This window comes from Anomaloglossus baeobatrachus, chromosome 1, assembly GCF_048569485.1.
Source record: "Anomaloglossus baeobatrachus isolate aAnoBae1 chromosome 1, aAnoBae1.hap1, whole genome shotgun sequence".
In the NCBI taxonomy this organism is placed as follows: Eukaryota; Metazoa; Chordata; class Amphibia; order Anura; family Aromobatidae; genus Anomaloglossus; species Anomaloglossus baeobatrachus.
Genome location: NC_134353.1, coordinates 333,224,419 through 333,243,848, shown reverse-complemented (window position 1 = coordinate 333,243,848; position 19,430 = coordinate 333,224,419). Strand labels below are relative to the sequence as shown.

Here is a 19,430-nt window from a genome sequence, read left to right as displayed (position 1 = left end):
AACTAAAAAAATAAATATATATATATATATATATATATATACACAGTACAGACCAAAGGTTTGGACACACCTCCTTATTCAAAGAGTTTTCCTTATTTTCATGACTCTAAAAATTGTAGATTCACATTGATGGCATCAAAACTATGATTTAAGACATGTGGAATGAAATACTTAAAAAAGTACTAAACAACTGAAAATATGTGTTATATTCTAGGTTCTTCAAAGTAGCCACTTTTTGCTTTGATTACTGCTTTGCACACTCTTGGCGAGCTTCAAGAGGTAGTCACCGGAAATGGTCTTCCAACAGTCTTGACGGAGTTCCCAGAGATGCTTAGCACTTGTTGACCCTTTTGCCTTCACTCTGCGGTCCAGCTCACCCCAAACCATCTCGATTGGGTTCAGGTCTGGTGACTGTAGAGGCCAGGTTATCTGGCGTAGCACCCCATCACTCTACTTCTTAGTCAAATAGCCCTTACACAGCCTGGAGGTGTGTTTGGGGTCATTGTCGTGTTGAAAAATAAATGATGGTCCAACTAAACGCAAACCGGATGGAATAGCATGCCACTGCCAAATGCTGTGGTAGCCATGCTGGTTCATTATGCCTTCAATTTTGAATAAATCCCCAACACTGTCACCAGCAAAGCACCCCCACACCATCACACCTCCTCCTCCATGCTTCACGGTGGGAACCAGGCATGTAGAGTCCATCAGTTCAGCTTTTCTACACAGACACGGTGGTTGGATCCAAAGATCTCAAATTTGGACTCATCAGACCAAAGCACAGATTTCCACTGGTTTAATGTCCATTCCTTGTGTTCTTTAGCCCAAACAAGCCTCTTCTGGCCTGCTGCACAAAGTCTCCTCTTAACAGTTGTTCTAGAGATAAGAAGGTGTGTCCAAACTTTTGGTCTCTACTATATATATATATATATATATATATATATATATATATATATATATATATATATACACTGCATAGTCTGTCCTATTTTTTTTCATTGGTATAAGCACTCCACTGATTTGGCTCTCTTGGTTTTAGGTTGGCAGAAGACTATATAAGGCCATGTGCGCACGCTGCGGATTTACCCGCGAAATTGCCACGGATTTCGTTGCAGAAATGCTGCAGAAAATATTTAGAACATTTCTGCAGTCCTTCTCCAGCAAAATCTATGGGGATTAAAAAAAGCTGTGCACACACTGCATTTTGTTTGTCCGTGCGAATTTACCCGTGGAATTTCCGCTGTGGAATTAATGTGCATGTCACTTCTTTTCTGCAGGTCCCTGTGGTTTTGCCATTAATTATTGGTAAAAAACGCAGGGACCAAGCTCAAGCTGCGGCAAAATCGCACAAATTCTGCACCAAATACGCACCAAAACCGCACCAAAACGCGGCAAAACCACATGCAGGTTTCGTTCCTTAGGAAAAAGTCATTTTCTAGTGCGCACATAGCCTTAATGTTCCCACCTTTTTTGTTCTCAGCTTTTTTTTACCCCAAAACATATGGAGAGTGAGTTTATTTTTAAATCAGTTCAATTGGTGTTTGTGCTATGTGCCAGCAATTCTTACTGTGGTGTGGTGCCTGTGGGGGGCATGGCCCAGCGTCATCGGGGTTTTGCTTGGCAGTATGGGTGCTGTGGGGAACCTTAGTCACTCCCCATACTGGCGCAATGTCGTGGTGGTGGCTGTACAGCGCTTCTACTAACATATTAAGGATCAACCAAAGAGGTTAGCTGTGACGAGACAGTTGGCTTATACATTCTGATCAAAATGTTAACCTAGTGCTCAGTTTTGAACATTTTGTATAATACTTGGATGAGCATGTTTTCTGCAGTTATGGTACAATGTACACTAGTTTTGCTGGTGTCTAGTTTAGCAAATTTATTGCACAGTCATTGACCAAATCCCATTTTACTTGGCTTTGCCCTCCGAAAAATGACAGTGTCAATGCAAAATGGCAAAAAGCTTTGTGCTAAAACTGTTATAGAGGAAATAATTTTGTGCATCGACACTGCTCATTTTTTTGTAGGGTAACCAAATAACAAATCCAGGCAATAGAAAGTACAATGGAACTACACATTAAACATTTGCAGCCTGTAGATCAGGGGACCAAGTGTGGGAACTGGATGCTTTAATTACGTAGAATACCAGGATGCCATTGGGTCACAAACCTCCAAGATTAGCTCTGAGTAGCATATGTATCATTACAAATACAACTAAAAATGAAATATATAGTTTTCACAATAATAATTTAATAGAAAGTATATAATATAATGACTTAACAAGGTTGTCCATTTCTAGCTATTTTTTGTCTCGGTTGATAGGTTGAGAGTTTTTGCTTTGTCAAGTAAGCTGCATCCAAACACTGAGCTCAGTGGCTCAGCCGATGTAGATGGTAAAAGCTGCTGAGCTCAATGACTGCCTGCAGCATTGTCGATGTGATGTTACCGCTGCAGCCAATCAACAGAACAGTGGCAGAGCCTCAGCGTACAACCCGAGGGGACATGTAAGTAAAGCTCAGTGTGTTTACACATAATTGAGCCTGCAGGCTAAAGCCCCAATACATTTCAGATAATTGTTAGCCAAAAGATGGTTTGGATGACCGTTCAGCTGACTGCCAACTTGTCTAAAGGCTACTTTACACACTGCGATATCGGTCCCGATATCGCTAGTGTGGGTACCCGCCCCCATCTGTTGCGCGACACGGGCAAATCGCTGCCCGTGCCGCACAACATCGCCCAGACCCGTCACACTACTTACCTGCCCGGCGACGTCGCTGTGACCGGCGAACCGCCTCCTTTCTAAGGGGGCGGTCCGTGCGGCGTCACAGCGACGTCACTGAGCTGCCGCCCAATAGCAGCGGAGGGGCGGAGATGAGCGGGACGTAACATCCCGCCCACCTCCTTCCTTCCTCATAGCGGCCGGGAGGCAGGTAAGGAGAGCTTCCTCGTTCCTGCGGCGTCACACATAGCGATGTGTGCTGCCGCAGGAGCGACGAACTACATCGTTACTTCTGCAGTAACGATAATCGAGAATGGACCCCCATGTCACCGATGAGCAATTTTGCACGTTTTTGCAATGATGCAAAATCGCTCATCGGTGTCACACGCAGCAACATCGCTAATGCGGCCGGATGTGCGTCACAAATTCCGTGACCCCAACGACTCCGCATTAGCAATGTCGCAGCGTGTAAAGCCCCCTTTACTCTCCTATTAAGGCCGGGGCCACACGGGGATTACTGCTATCCCCTCACATGACACTCGGCTCACGCTGGCAGTACAGCAGAGCCGAGTGTCATGCAAGTGTCCCTGCGACTGAGGTCCGACTGTGCGAGCAATACTCAGCTGCGGGAGGAGGGCCGGCGCTGAGGAGGGGAGGGCCAGTGCTGCGGAGGGGAGGGCCGGCACTGAGGAGGGGAGGGCCAGTGCTGCGGAGGGGAGGGCTGGCACAGAGAAGGGGTGGGAGGGATTTATCTCCCTCTCTCCTCCATAGCCGGCTATTGCCATTCTCGCACTGCACTCATGGTATACAGGTGTACTGCGAGTGCAGTGCGATTTTTCTCTCGCCCCATAGACTTGAATGGGTGCGAGAGAAAGAGTCTTGCATTACAATCGCAGCATGCTGCGATTTTTTTCTCGGTCCGATTAGGGCTGAAAAAATAATTGCTCATGTGCGCTGACACACAGGCTAATATTGGTCCGAGTGGAATGCGATGTTTTATCACACTCCACTCGCACCGTTTTTCTCGCCATGTGTCTTAGGCCAAACAATAGCACTGGCTGAGTGTTCCTGTTTTCTCTATGAGAAAGCTACTACCGACAGCTTTGGGGGCGGCTTATCTTTTAAAGAACAAAAGAATTGGACTTGAATAATCTTTCTGAAGACTGAAATCATTTGTTGGGGGACAATTGGTTGATGTCGGCGGTTTGAGGAGACATTAAGGTGGTGTCACACATAGCGACGCAGCAACGATAACGACCAGCGATCTGACCTTATCAGGATCGCTGCGGCGTCGTTACATGGTCGCTGGTGAGCTGTCAAACAGGCAGATCTCACCAGCAACCAGCCCCCAGCTAGCAGCGACGCGTGGAAGCGTAACAAAGGTAAATACCGGGTAACCAAGGAAAAGCAAAAGCACTTCTCTTGGTTACCTGATATTTACCTTAGTTACTAGCGTCCGCCGCTCTCACGCTGCCAGTGCCGGCTCCCTGTTCCCTGCACTCCTAGCCAGAGTACACATCGGGTTAATTACCCGATGTGTACTCCAGCTACGTGTGCAGGGAGCCGGCACTGGCAGCGTGAGAGCACACTGCTTAGCGCTGGCTCCCTGCACTCCTAGCCAGAGTACACATCGGGTTAATTACCCGATGTGTACTCCAGCTACCTATGCAGGGAGCAGGGAGCCGACACTGGCAGCGTGAGAGCGACGGACACTAGTAACTAAGGTAAATATCGGGTAACCAAGGAAAGGGCTTCTTGGTTACCCGATGTTTACCGTGGTTATAGCTTACCGCAGGCTGCCAGACGCCGGCTCCCTGCTCGCTTCAGTTCGTCGCTATCTCGCTGTCACACACAGCGATGTGTGCATCACACTGGGAGAGCAACATCCAAAAAATGAAGCAGGACATTCAGCAACGACCGGCGACCTCACAGCAGGGGCCAGGTTGTTGCTGGATGTCACACACAGCGACAGCGACGGGACGTCGCTGCTACGTCACAGAAAATGGTGACTTAGCAGCGACATCGTTGTCGTCGTCGCTATGTGTGACACCACCTTTACTCTAATGTGTATGGGGGCTTTAAAAATATCAGAAGAGGACAATGCCTTTAACATCACCATAATATATTTTGCAAACTGTATCTTTCACCGCAAATCATAGTTAATTATGAGTCAAGGCTAAACCACAGACGTTTCCTCCAAGACCTTTATCTATGCTGATAAAAGAAGGTTGATTGAAGCAGTTTTAAAGAACCTAGAGTTCATTTATTACAGCGATCCGGAATCAGAAAGATTTCAATCTGTTTATAAATCAAGTTGCTACCAATTACACTAGAAAAAAAGATTATGGTTTTCAAGCTGAGCCAGCAAACATCAAAAAAGCCAAGAGGAAGTTTTATTCTCAATAAATAGCTCTAATTAAAAGCTATTCCAAACTAGCAAGCAATGCAAATGGCTCGGGAAAGAAAGAATAAAGGAGTGCCCCCTACAGGCAAATAGAGGAAATGGCACATGATACTGTTCAACAAGATAACAACAAGATGTGCTGTATACTAGAGATATGAAGAAAAGTATTCATCTCCGTCTGATGTGAACTACTAGAGTTAGGGACCATCCGGATTAGGTACACCTTGTTGTGGTGGGATGACTTTGTGCTCTTTTAATCAAAATGGTGTCAAAAAAGACGCTATGTCATTTACATGTACAATTACTACTACTATTTTGTTGCTTACTGCAGGGTAACTGGAGACGGCTAACAAAATCACAACGTTCTGTGAGAATCAACCATTTAATGTGTATGACATTACTCCCATTGGATGTTGGGGAAAAGACAGACCAGGCATGTGGGATTTCAATATGCTTCATCATTGGCACTCAAGGGAGATAAGCCACCTCTAGTGGTATATTACTTTCTCGACACTTGGCTGAGTGTGTATGTTGCGGACGGGGGCCGGGTCGCTGCAGGGGCTGCTCGGATCCAGGTTCGTTACTGCAGTTCGAGTGGTAGCCGGACCTGGGCTCGTACAGCCGTCCGTCCTCACAACCGTAGGAAGGGGGTATTTACAGGGAATTGGTTTGTCAGTGACGCCACCTGTAGGTTGTAGTGAGAGTTGGTAGCACCACCGCTGCCTGGTAATTGGACGCCCGGGGCTGATGGAGTAGGGCAGCAGGATAGAATCCCTTCCACGGGTAGGGGAGGTGTAGTCCCTGGACCCGGGTGTACGGGAGTAATGGCTGCGGAGAATGACATGCAGGGTTGGACCGGGGATGGATGATGTACTCACAGTTCCAAAGAATTGCAGACAAAGTCCAGTGGTAAACCAAATTGCCAGTGACCGGTTGCCTCCGGCGGGTGTATTCGGGTCCCACACCCTGGTGTAGCAAACAGGGGTCCCTTCCTCCTGCACCTAGTGTTTGTGTCTTCAATGGGACAACTCCGCTTGGAACGGGGAAGTCCACTCCCGGTACTTTGTATGTTGGGAGCTGTGGCCCGCAAACTCTGACCCTTGGGATTTCTGTGGGTTCTGTCGGACACCCGATCCCCCTGTTGGGCTTCCGTTTCACTCTCTGGGCTTACTGTGGAACAAGACCTGAAACGTTGTCCCCGGCTGGTCAATTGACAAGGGCCTTGAAACCTTCTTTGCCCTAGGGTCCAGGCACCCCGACTGTGCATGGCCTCCGGACCGTATTCCCGCTGTCGGGACCGGCGGGCTACAACCCTGCCCCAGTCCACTTAAGGCCTACCGCGACCGGATCTCCATCGCCTGTGGTCCTGCTTGCCGTCTGCCACCTAGTCCGGTAGTCCAGGGGCCCAAACCCCTGACTCCGCTGTCCCTTCACACTCCTCCACTTCAACTGTCCGAACTCAACTACTGTGTTCCCGCCCCTGACACCTCAGGACCCCTAGGTGGGCGCTCCCATCTGCCTGGTCCCGACCACTGGTGTGTCCCTATTGTCATGGGGGGGGTGACTAGGCTTTATTGGCTGGTGTTGTGCACCTGGGTGTGGGTTTTGTGTTGGTGTGTCAAGGAGGGTGGAGTTTTGTACCTGAGAGATTTGTACATCCTCTGTGACTACCTGGTTTTGCCAGGGCGTCACATGTATATGAATGGAGGAATGGATGGAGAAATAGCTGTCGGCCAAATGAGCACTTGGATGTCAGTTCTACAAGGTTTATAGCCACCTTTTTATCAACTATTAGAGTCATGATACACTTCTGGCACATGTGACATCCGTGTAATATGGCATGTAGGGAAGGTTGGGCAAGTGTGTTGTAACCTACTAAGAACCTGTGGGCCCCACTGGCCATTGTCACTTAGGCAGAGCTTTAAGACACAATCTACATTTACAGGGAACCTGTCAGGTCTTTTATGCAGCCAGAACCACAAGCATTTCCGGTGCATATTTCTAATCCCTGCCTAGCAGTCCCAGCCTATGCTAGAATACATAAAGAGATCTTTAGAAAAAGTATTTCTAAAGATCCTTTATAATATGCTAATGAAGCCAGGGACTACTCGCAATGGCGTTAGTTCCCTTTGCTAGTCTGCCCCCTTAGCATGTAATGCTAATGAAAGTGCAGCATCAGAGGCATGGTCGCTCTCACCTCTCTGCTGCCACCACACCTGATGCTTGATTTTGGCTCAGTGTGTATGATCTCTGGCACTTCCGGTCATGTGTTCTACACAAGTTTGAAGTCGGGACACATACACCCATCTTCATACTGCGCATGACCGGAAGTCCGGGGACTTCTGATCATGTGCACGGAGCCGAAATACAGTGTCGGGCAAGGTGGCAGCAGAGGTGAGTGAGACCATGCCTCTGACGCTGCGCATTCATTAGCATGTTAGCATGTTTACATGCTAAGGGGTTGACTAGCCAAGAGAACTAACGCCCTTGCGACTGGTCCCTGGCTTCATTAGCAAATCATAAAGGATCTTTAGAAATACTTGTTCTGAAGATCTCTTTATGTATGCTAATATAGGCTGGGACTGCTAGGCAGGGATTAGAAATATGCACCCAGAATTGCTCTTGGCAGGACCTGACAGGTTCAATTTAAGTGTTGTCTGCATATAGGCACTGTTGTCTGGAGGTCTTTTAGCACACTGAAACCATCTATACTATGTAAAAGTTTTATTATTTCTTATTAAGATGTTTGAAAAATAACTCTAAATTTGGTATAATTTCACTATTTTGAGAAAATGCTTCCTAACATATATATAAGACGATATAACTTAGAGGAGACTGTAATAATTGTAAAGAGATGAAATAAGGGTTCAGTATTTCCTAAAATGAAGCACTATATATTATGCAATTCGAGAAAAGGAACACAACTATTAAGTGCTAGAAGACCAAAAAAGGTCAGCAAGGCTTCAGTGGAAGGCACCAGTCTTGGGAACAGAATCTCAGTTCTGCTCTGACCTAGTTAAAAGACATTTTTGTCTATTACCCGTGGAGCAGATGCAATTAAGTGACACGGACATTCTAATCCCACATGTTCAGCTGCATTCCCACATACTTCCTAAGCTCCGGCTCTCAGTGTGTGCGTAAGCGACAGTGGTAGAAGCGTATACACACCGGAATCTACTATGCTAATATGTTTCCATTTACATAATCTGATAGATATGAATTTATGTGTATGTACTGTATATTAATTACAGTTGAGCAAAAAGATTCACTGGTCCCTTGTTCCATAGTCACATTGTTAGTCGATGAGCAGACCCGATGTCTGCACACTTTCTTTTGCCTCTCCGCATCCCTGGCACTTCTGATTAGTAAGCCTGGTGCAATGTCATGCATGTGTAGCGCCGCAACGATCACTTTGTTCTGGGCATACTAATCATTGGCGCTGGGGATGCTGACAAGAAGGGAGAGTATTGCAGGGCTCTGTTCTGGAGGCCACCGAGCCCTGAAATTGCTGCTTGACCAGGGTGATGTAAATCTTATTGCTGAACTAACATTAATACATAATTCTATATACATGCACAGTAACATTATAAGAAACACAATATGACAATTACCATAGCTATCATCTATCAGGAAACAGTTCACTTCTCATTCAAAGATAATTAATGGACATTTTAGGATGATAAATGACCATTCCTCATTTCCAGTATACATATAGGATGTTATTAATGTCCAGGACCATGATATTAATGACTGATCATTTGGATAGATCAGGTCACCAATATCAGTTGGACACCCAACACCCTCCAAACATTGGTGAACACAGACAGAAGAAGGCACCTGTGAAAGAATAGTACTGTATATGGACCCTTTGCAATCCAAAAGCTCATCATACTGCACCTCTGCGACAGAACCTGCTTGCTGTTTTGGAGGAACTGGCCCTTTTACTTCTTCAGTCCCATGTGTGGTCAATTGTTAGCAGACTCACCATCACCGGAAGTACACAGTGTGTGAAGCTGGAACACCACAGGTCTATATACTATAGTAATTAGGAGCTGAGCTCTTGTACTATATAATATTTACTACACAGCTCTGTACACTGTGTTCCAACTCACGTACCACCTGCTAAGAGCTGATCAGTGGGATTACAGAGTTTTGGACCCTCACTGATCAGATATTGGTCCTCCAATAGTCTTATGATTGCAGTTTTCTCTCCCATGTACAATACAGAAAGCAGCTCTGTGGTAAATAAGTGGAATATTGTGCATATTAAACAAAAAGTAACATCCATGAGAACTTATTATGACTTGCTCAGGTCCACAATCTATAAGCCAGATGATATCTCAAAGAACCATCCTGTCGCTATACTTCTTGATCGGCTGCCATATGTCTTGATTGTCTACCTTCTTGAATATCTAACTTTATATACTACATTTTCACTGCTGTACCAGTGACTGCACAACATAGAGGGGAGCACTTAGAGGGGCAGGGTCATGGACTTAGATGCAATATTAAAGCTTCAAGATACTGCAGTTTAATTTGTTATTATATGCAACCTTTAGTATTGGCCAGCAGTGTCCCTAACATGCCTCTATAGAGTATGGATGTATAATGGTTCAGTGGTTGATTCCTGAATTGTGAATACTTTGCAATTTTGTTCTAATGATAGCATTTCTATGTGAAACTAAGTGCATGGAATATAAATTAGTACTAGGCCTTTAATGAATAAAAAGAGACCGGTATATCGAGGATGGGCAACACTAGTAAAAAGACTTTTACGTGATGAATTCTTTCCTCCAGAATGCCATCTATTCAGATATGGAATCTCCAGAGAGACAACAGCACAAAGTGAAGCGGGAGCTTGTCTCACTGCGTGGGTCAAAGAGTCAGACAGAGCCGTCATTGACCATGCAAGTTACTGAAGCTCAGACCCAAAGACGATTCTATCGAATGCAATTTTATATACTTCTAACCATCTCTAGATCTCCTCTCAAGAAGACATTATTATCACTTTCTTTTAAAATATATATCTGTGAAATGCAACTTATATAGGGAATAAGAAATTTACCACTTTAGCAAAAAAAGACTTTTCCAAGATAGGAAAGCATCTTTATCTATAAATTAGAACAAAAAATAGGGATGATAGGAAAAAAAGATCCATTTAATACCCTAAATGAGTCTTTAATTATCTAAAAAAATGTAGAATTATATTCTGTATAGAAAAATGAGTAATTCAGGTGAACCATACTTAACTATTGGATGAACTATTAAGAGACAATATTAAAATATGGTATCTTACTGAAAGCAAATCAATATCAAAAATCTTTTGTCCGTCTACATAAATACAGTATGGTGAATTTATGGGATAGTCCTAGCTTTATATTATTATTATTATTGATCATCTATCTATATTCTAAATAATATGTAGCAGTCTACATAAAAATAAAATGAATATGTCGTAAACGTAAAATGTAATTATAAATGTATGAAATGTATGTTATTAGCAAGGGCAGAGATGGTATACCCTAAACAACAAGATAAATATGGATCTATATGGGAATAGAAAAGGAAACAAAAAATCTTCAATAAAGACAATTAAAATAGGAAAATATAAGTGCTACACATAAACCACACATACCTGGCTTACTTTTTCACCAGCAGGAGAGGACTTTGATCTCACATGCAGAGAAGTAGGCTGTGGTAATTTCTCAACCAGATCTTCAGCTGATGTTGCTCTATCAGACTTTTGCTCTCTAAACAGCTCCAAAAATCCTGCTGGTTTTGAAGATGTCACATCCCTCGGACGGTTTGGTGGGATACCTTTGAAATCACTTTTAGACCTACTTTCAAAACAAAGTCGTTGCTGGACAAAGGAACTGGTACGACCTCTGCTCTCTGTATAATCAGTCTTCTTTTCCAGGTTTGCTAAGTCAAACAATCCTGTAAGACCAGGGGGAAGCGTTGAAGACATGCCCCTTGTTTTCGATGGATTCTCCCTTGAATCCCTTGTGCGAAATATGTTTTGTTCCTGAAGGGAATTCATGCTAGATGTAGAGGAGACACTCTGATTGTCCATTAAACTGCTAGAAAAGTAGGTACTCTGAGATCTTTCTTTTAAGAATCCAGGTTCTTGGGATGAAGGCCTCCGACCGGTTTTACGCTCTATGTAATCTGCAAGGGCATTTTGCTGCAGCTGCTTCAGCTCTGGTTTAGACAGGTTAACAGAGGAATATGCTTTGCCATCCTTCTCAAACAGTCTACGTCTGTCTGCCACCGTTTGTTCCAAGAAGTTGATATTTTGTCCCTTTTTTTGAATGTTAGTAGATGCTAACTCATTGTCTGATGCTCCTACTTCATTCATCTTTTCTGGCTCTGAATATGAACGTTTTTTCTGTTCAGTTGTCAAACGTCTTCTTGCCCCAATTCGAGCTACTTGGTGTGGGACTCCTGATCCTTCTTGAGTTTGTGATTCTTGATTCTTCACAAAGTTTTCTGTGGGTGTAATACTATGTCTTTCTTTTGGAGCATGTGGGGACACAGGAGACCTGCTATATACAATCGCTGATGTAGGTCTTTTAACACTTCTCTCTGGCTTCTTGTATTGTGGTGGGCTAATTTCTAAATCTTTCCTCCGGTAAGATGTTGCTTCTAGAACTTTAGACTGTGCATCTTTGATACTGTTCCTGTAAGCCCTATTAAAACCATGAGTGTCCTGTGAAGCACTCTGCCAGTGGTCTTCTTTATTTGGCATTGTTTGAGAATCAACTGTTCTTTTTTCACTGTCTGGCAAAGTTTGCAAAACACATTGCTCATTATAAGTCTCCTGCGTTTTCTCTGCTTGACTATCTGATGTTGCTTTTGGAGCATCCCCTAATTTTACACTGTAGGCACTTCCGGTGGTTTTTAACAGTTGTGTACCAGCAACATTATCATTAGCTTGGGAAATTGAAGGATTTCGGGATTCTGCTCCGAAGACATGATCTTGTGAACTTAATTTACTTTTTAGGTCTTCAATGCTGTTCACAGATGCTCTGTTGCTTGAACCTCTTGGGCATTGTGTAGAATGCTGGCCATATATGTTCCCAATTGAAGCCTGAGATTTTTGACTTTCATGTTCTCGTTGTTCAATTTTGCTTATTTTTTCCAAAACCGAAGTTCGTTGTTTGCCATCTGACCAACCATGTGTTAGGTTACTGCTACTTTGGTTGCTACCTGAATGTAATCTCCTTCTGGTATGGTCACCAGAATTCCTTTGAGAATGTGATGAAGGTTCATCAGATTGTTGGAGAGTGGGATAAGACATTGAGTTGTCAACATCTTCAATGTGCTTCGTAAAGCTTGTGCTCTCTAATTTGCTTTTATAGCTTGTCATATTTGGAGACTGACTTTCATCTATTTTAGTATTAAAAGAAGAGCCATCATTGCTTAAGTATCCTCTATCTTTTTCTTTATTTGCATCAGTGCTGTTATTTGATCTGGATTGTTCAATAGTTATAGCAGCACCGAACACATCTGACTTATTTTGGCGGTAGCTCCAGTCATTCTGACATGCAGGCCCAGAATGTCTCCTTTTTTCAGCGTTACTAAGTTCATGTGCATTTTTTCTACAATTAGTCTTCAGTTGGTGAGCATTTTTACTAGACTGATTTAATCCTGAAGATGCCATGTTATTTTCATTGCTTTGTGGAGAAGCAGTTTGATGCTCAGGACTCACTGAGAAGTGGAGTTTGTATTGTGCAAAATCTGTATGTCCATCTTCTACGTTTTTATCAAATCTATTAGACTGGTCTGGTGCCAAAGACAAAGTAGAACTATTCTGAGCAATTTGACTACTTTTTACATTATTTTCAGAATGCAAATAAGAAACACCTTTACCTCCAGAAGATGCTCCTTCTTTGGCCAGTGCTGGGTAAAGTCGTTCATTATTATTCTTCAGGGGATGTGGAGCATGTGCAAAATGTGGTTCTGGTGATGGAACAGGATATATTCCGGCAGGAAGCATAGGTTGTCCAGGTTGTGGAATTGATGAATAAATTTGCTTAGGTTTCATTAGAGGGCTACATTCTGGACTTTTTTCTATCACCGTATGCAATTGTCCTTCCCCATACATTGGTTTCTGCTGTTGACTTGTGCTGAAAGCCATAGGGGATCCGGGTCCTTTGGAATGTGTTCGAAAAGACTTTTGCTGGTCCAAGCTAGACCAAGAGCTTGGTCTTTCATGATGCTTTGTTACTGCATAACTGTCCCTCCGAGCAGGTGGCATAGGAGGCCCCTTTTCAGTTATATCACTCTCAGACAAAAATCTATTGTGATCTAATCTACCAACAGGACTACCAGTGCTCCTAGAGCATCCACCAGAAAATCTACCTCGTTGTTTGACAAGTGACGAGTTGACCTCATACTCTTCTGACACTCCACGTTGAGAATCATAAACTGTCTTGATATACCTTATGTCAGCATGCTTTATTCCATCTTGCAAGTTTCCACGAGAAAGCATACTTTCCATTGAGTAAGATCTCTCCTTGCAGAACATAATGGGTTGGTATTCTGGAATACTGGAGTTAGTAGAGAATGAGCTGTAAGCAGAGTCTCTTTTGTTGTGCAGATGGCTAAGTTGGTCTATGCAGTTAGTAGACTTGGCTGGAGAAAGATGACATTGGTGGTATGCTGATGCTGTGTGCTCCAGGCTTTCCATGCTACCTCTTGAGCTGTACTGGTCAGGGCTCCGTCTTAAGTATCCATGTTCATAGCTGGAGAGATCACTTGCAGATGAACTGAAGAAAAAAAAGAACACAGGGAAACATTTTACTGTTTGCAAGAAACATTCAAAAGAGCTTATAAATAAACTTGCAGATGAAATGTTTAGGTTATGGGAGGAACGGAAGGGAAACCATATTTGGACCTTGCTCTGTTCTTTGCCAGTTGTCATTCCTGCATATTACAAGTAATTGCTTGTGGCTGCTTTGCTCATACTTCTAATCACGCAGCACTGTCAGGATTACACAGATATGAGCAGACATTGTCAGAATCTTTCACATTTCATAAACAGCCCGATTATTGATACCACTCAAACCTATCACAAAGATTATAAAGCTAGAAGAAGGCAGGAAGGACATGAAAGACTTCAAGTAAAGAATACACTGTAAGGATATGTTTTACTTCTTCTCTTTTTATGGAGTTGAAAGTTTTCCCTGGCAATCTTCCTGGAAACTAGAAGCATTAGAGACATTTGTTTGCTATGAGAAATCTAAACAGACAAGACCGAAAGTTGAAAAAAAAAATACTCAGGCGTTCAGAGATGACTGTTAAAATGCCATGCATGGCTCAAAAAGAGAGGAATAACTTTAATTACAGGTAAGTTGAAAGATTTGTAGGAGGGCAAAGCATTACATCATTAAATAAACGTTTTGGTCTCGTATCAAATAGTTTTACCATACAACTGACTTTTATTTGTGTTTGTCATTGTACTCAACTAATTTTAATATATTACATCTATTTTAGAGTAATTGGGTCAGAGCTAGCATTAGAAAAATAAACGATGGGAAGGAAAAACTTTTATGGCTTGGTTTATTTGTTTGGTCAAAAAAAAGCATTAATATTTCACATGGGTTTTTTTCCTATATAATTTGTCCCTGTAATCAGGGTTGTATAGTGGTCCGAGTTACAGGGGAAATCAGCTCTATAACAGTAACTATTGTTACCGTTACGGCCGCAGCAACCTGCTACTACTGGCATCCCCGTGATCACATGACCATTGACACGTGCTGTCTTTGCTTCTATTTCACACACCATGCAAATGAGAATGGGCAAGTAACTTAAAAGTGGGTAGTCAGCTTTCTTTCTTCATGACCACAACATTTTCCATTTTTAAGTTTTCATTTTTTACTCCCTTTCTTCTCGGAGTAATAACTTTTTTTATTTTTCCATCAAAATTGCCCTGAAGGCTTTTTTTGCAGGACTTGATTTTTGGCCAACTGAGCTTACACTTATATTGATACCATTTTGGAGTGCATACGACACTTGGATATATGTGTATAGCATTTTTTTGTGTGTAATGTAGCAACTGAAAAAATGTTATTCTTGCGTTTGTGTTTAACATATGATTGAAATAATTTTGTACATGGAAAGATCAAGCCTTTACAGATGTAGTGGTGCCAGATTTTGTTTGTTTTCCTTTTAAATGTCTTCATTTTTTAAAGGGTACGAGGATTTAAAGTGTGTGTGTGTGTGTGTGTGTGTGTGTGTGTGTGTGTATATATATATATACAGTGCCTACAAGTAGTATTCAACCCCCTGCAGATTTAGCAGGTTTCATAAGATGCAAATAAGTTAGAGCCTGCAAACTTCAAACAAGAGCAGGATTTATTAACAGATGCATAAATCTTACAAACCAAGAAGTTATGTTGCTCAGTTAAATTTTAATAAATTTTCAACATAAAAGTGTGGGTCAATTATTATTCAACCCGTAGGTTTAATATTTTGTGGAATAACCCTTGTTTGCAATTACAGCTAATAATCGTCTTTTATAAGACCTGATCAGGCCGGCACAGGTTTCTGGAGTTATCTTGGCCCACTCCTCCATGCAGATCTTCTCCAAGTTATCTAGGTTCTTTGGGTGTCTCATGTGTACTTTAATCTTGAGCTCCTTCCACAAGTTTTCAATTGGGTTAAGGTCAGGAGACTGACTAAGCCACTGCAACACCTTGATTTTTTCCCTCTTGAACCAGGCCTTGGTTTTCTTGGCTGTGTGCTTTGGGTCGTTGTCTTGTTGGAAGATGAAATGACGACCCATCTTAAGATCCTTGATGGAGGAGCGGAGGTTCTTGGCCAAAATCTCCAGGTAGGCCGTGCTATCCATCTTCCCATGGATGCGGACCAGATGGCCAGGCCCCTTGGCTGAGAAACAGCCCCACAGCATGATGCTGCCACCACCATGCTTGACTGTAGGGATGGTATTCTTGGGGTCGTATGCAGTGCCATCCAGTTTCCAAACGTCACGTGTGTGGTTGGCACCAAAGATCTCGATCTTGGTCTCATCAGACCAGAGAACCTTGAACCAGTCTGTCTCAGAGTCCTCCAAGTGATCATAAGCAAACTGTAGACGAGCCTTGACATGACGCTTTGAAAGTAAAGGCACCTTACGGGCTCGTCTGGAATGGAGACCATTGCGGTGGAGTACGTTACTTATGGTATTGACTGAAACCAATGTCCCCACTGCCATGAGATCTTCCCGGAGCTCCTTCCTTGTTGTCCTTGGGTTAGCCTTGACTCTTCGGACAAGCCTGGCCTCGGCACGGGTGGAAACTTTCAAAGGCTGTCCAGGCCGTGGAAGGCTAACAGTAGTTCCATAAGCCTTCCACTTCCGGATGATGCTCCCAACAGTGGAGACAGGTAGGCCCAACTCCTTGGAAAGGGTTTTGTACCCCTTGCCAGCCTTGTGACCCTCCACGATCTTGTCTCTGATGGCCTTGGAATGCTCCTTTGTCTTTCCCATGTTGACCAAGTATGAGTGCTGTTCACAAGTTTGGGGAAGGGTCTTAATTAGTCAGAAAAGGCTGGAAAAAGAGATAATTAATCCAAACATGTGAAGCTCATTGTTCTTTGTGCCTGAAATACTTCTTAATACTTTAGGGGAACCAAACAGAATTCTTGTGGTTTGAGGGGTTGAATAATAAATGACCCTCTGAATAAACTTTTCACAATTTAAAAAAAAAAAAATAAAAGAAGAAATAACATTCTTTTTTGCTGCAGTGCATTTCACACTTCCAGGCTGATCTACAGTCCAAATGTCACAATGCCAAGTTAATTCCGAATGTGTAAACCTGCTAAATCTGCAGGGGGTTGAACACTACTTGTAGGCACTGTATATATATATATATATATATATATATATATATATATATATGTATATACACATACACACACTCAGAATACACATACTCAGAATACTTTCCTTACCCACTGTCCACTGTATGTATACATATATAAATATATATATATATATATATATATATATATATATATATATATATATATATATATATATATACATACAGTGGGTAAGGAAAGTATTCTGAGTATGTGTATTCTGAGTGTGTGTATGTGTATATACAGAATACTTTCCTTACCCACTGTATGTATATATATATATATATATATATATACACACATACAGTGGGTAAGGAAAGTATTCTGACCCCTTTACATTTTTTAATCTTTGTTCCATTGCATCCATTAGGTAAGTTCAAAAAGTTAATTTTGTTCTCATTAATGTAGACTCATCTTGACAGAAAAAAAAACCCCAGTAATGTAGAAATTTGAAAAACTGAAATATCACATGGTCATAAGTATTCAGACCCTTTGCTCAGACACTTGTATTTAAGTCACATGCTGTCCATTTCCTTATGGTCCTCCTTGAGATGGTTCTACTCCTTCATTGGAGTCCAGCTGTGTTTAATTAAACTGATAGGACTTGATTTGGAAAGGCACACGCCTGTCTATATAAGACCTCACATCTCACAGTGCATGTCAGTCCAAAGGAGAATCATGAGGTCAAAGGAACTGCCCAAGGAGCTCAGAGACAGAATTGTGGCAAGGCACAGATCTGGCCGAGGTTACAAAAGAATTTCTGCAGTACTAAAGGTCCCTAAGAGCGCAGTGGCCTCCATAATCCTTAAATGGAAGACGTTTGGGACCACCAGAACTCTTCCTAGACATGGCCGTTCAGCCAAACTGAGCAATCATGAGAGAAGAGCCTTGGTGAGAGAGGTAAAGAAGAACCCCAGGATCACTGTGGCTGAGCTCCAGAGATGCAGTAGGAAGATGGGAGAAAGTTGCACAAAGTCAACTATCACTGCAGCCCTCCACCAGTCGGGCCTTTATGGCAGAGTGGCCCGACGGAAGCCTCTCCTCAGTGCAAGACATATGATAGCCTGCATAGAGATTGCAAAAAAACACATGAAGGACTCCCAGACTGTGAGAAATAAGATTCTCTGGTCTGATGAAGATAGAACTTTTTGGTGATAATTCTAAGCGGTGTGTGTGGAGAAAACCAAGCACTGCTCATCACCTGCCCAGTACAATCCCAACAGTGAAACTTGATGGTAGCAGCATCATGCTATGGGGGTATTTTTTAGCTGCCGGGACAGGACGACTGGTTGCAATTGAAAGAAAGATTAATGTGGTCAAGTACAGAGATATCCTGGAAGAAAACCTCTTCCAGAGTGCTCTTGACCTCAAACTTGTTATAATATTATTATATATAATTATTATTAATTATAATATATATTTATCTAACAGTATGATATACAGTATATATATATATATATATATATTCACGTGTGTAAAATATATATATATATATAAATATATATATATATATATATATATATATATATATATACTGTAGTTATTTGAAATCTTCCTGCCCTGCACCTTAAGCCCTTGTGCGCACTTTGCGTTTATGATGCAGTTTTTGGTGCAGTTTGTTGTGCACATCTGAATGTCTATCCTTATGCCAACAAAGTCTATGAGAATTCTGAAGTGTTATGTGCGCATTGCTTCTTTTTTCCTTGCAGTTTTGGGTACAGAAAAAAGAAGCAGCATGTCAATTGTTGGTATGTTTTTTTTCCTGTGTTTTGTATCCCTTCTAGCTAAAAAAAACGCAAGCACAAAAACGCACCAAAAAAGCACCAAAAACACACCAAAAATATTGATGTGGTTTTTGTTGTAATTTTTTGCCATAATGTGCAGATTCTGGTGCAGAAAATATCTGCACCAAAAACTCAGCGTATTCAAATAGCCTAAATAATTATTTCCTCAAACTGCTACACTAGTACGTTGCAGGAGCAGTGCCCACACCATGAGTAGCAGAACAGGGAGGTGACTGATAAGTGGCATCATGCTGGTGCAGGTCTGGTGTGGGAGTAGCTGTGGCGGTAAGGCCTGACTGTGTAAGATAGGGAAGAAGTAGTTTTGCAGACCGTAGAGGAAGTGCATAGTACAGTTAGAGTAGTGTGGTCCCGTAAAATATCCAGTGACCCTGCCTTCCTCCCTAGAAGATGAGTGGCAGAGTTGGAGTGACAAGATCAGCAGGCTCCAGAAGTATGGCTGAAACTCTAGAGAATAGATTTATCCAATGAACCATGGTTACAGTGCTCACAGAAATTGATTGGCGCAAGATGATGCATGAGAAACGGTGGCCTGAGGAAGCAACAAGGCCAGTACTGTAGCAGAAACCTATTTCCATTTTTAGGCACCAAGAAGAAGTTGGCTTGTGTTGAGATATCCATGAAGTGAGTGAAGCAGGAC

At 42.5% G+C, this 19,430-nt stretch overlaps 1 protein-coding gene across 4 annotated transcripts in view; it reads right to left on the bottom strand.

The window, feature by feature from the left end:
• Positions 1-19,430, bottom strand: part of SHROOM3 (shroom family member 3) — a 566,845-nt gene that overhangs the window by 42,430 nt on the left and 504,985 nt on the right. For all 4 annotated transcript variants that reach the window (XM_075352056.1, XM_075352061.1, XM_075352076.1 and 1 more), the window contains one exon: positions 10,759-13,894. In XM_075352056.1, coding sequence (XP_075208171.1) covers positions 10,759-13,894 — 3,136 coding nt within the window. The remainder of the gene's footprint in view (positions 1-10,758; positions 13,895-19,430) is intronic.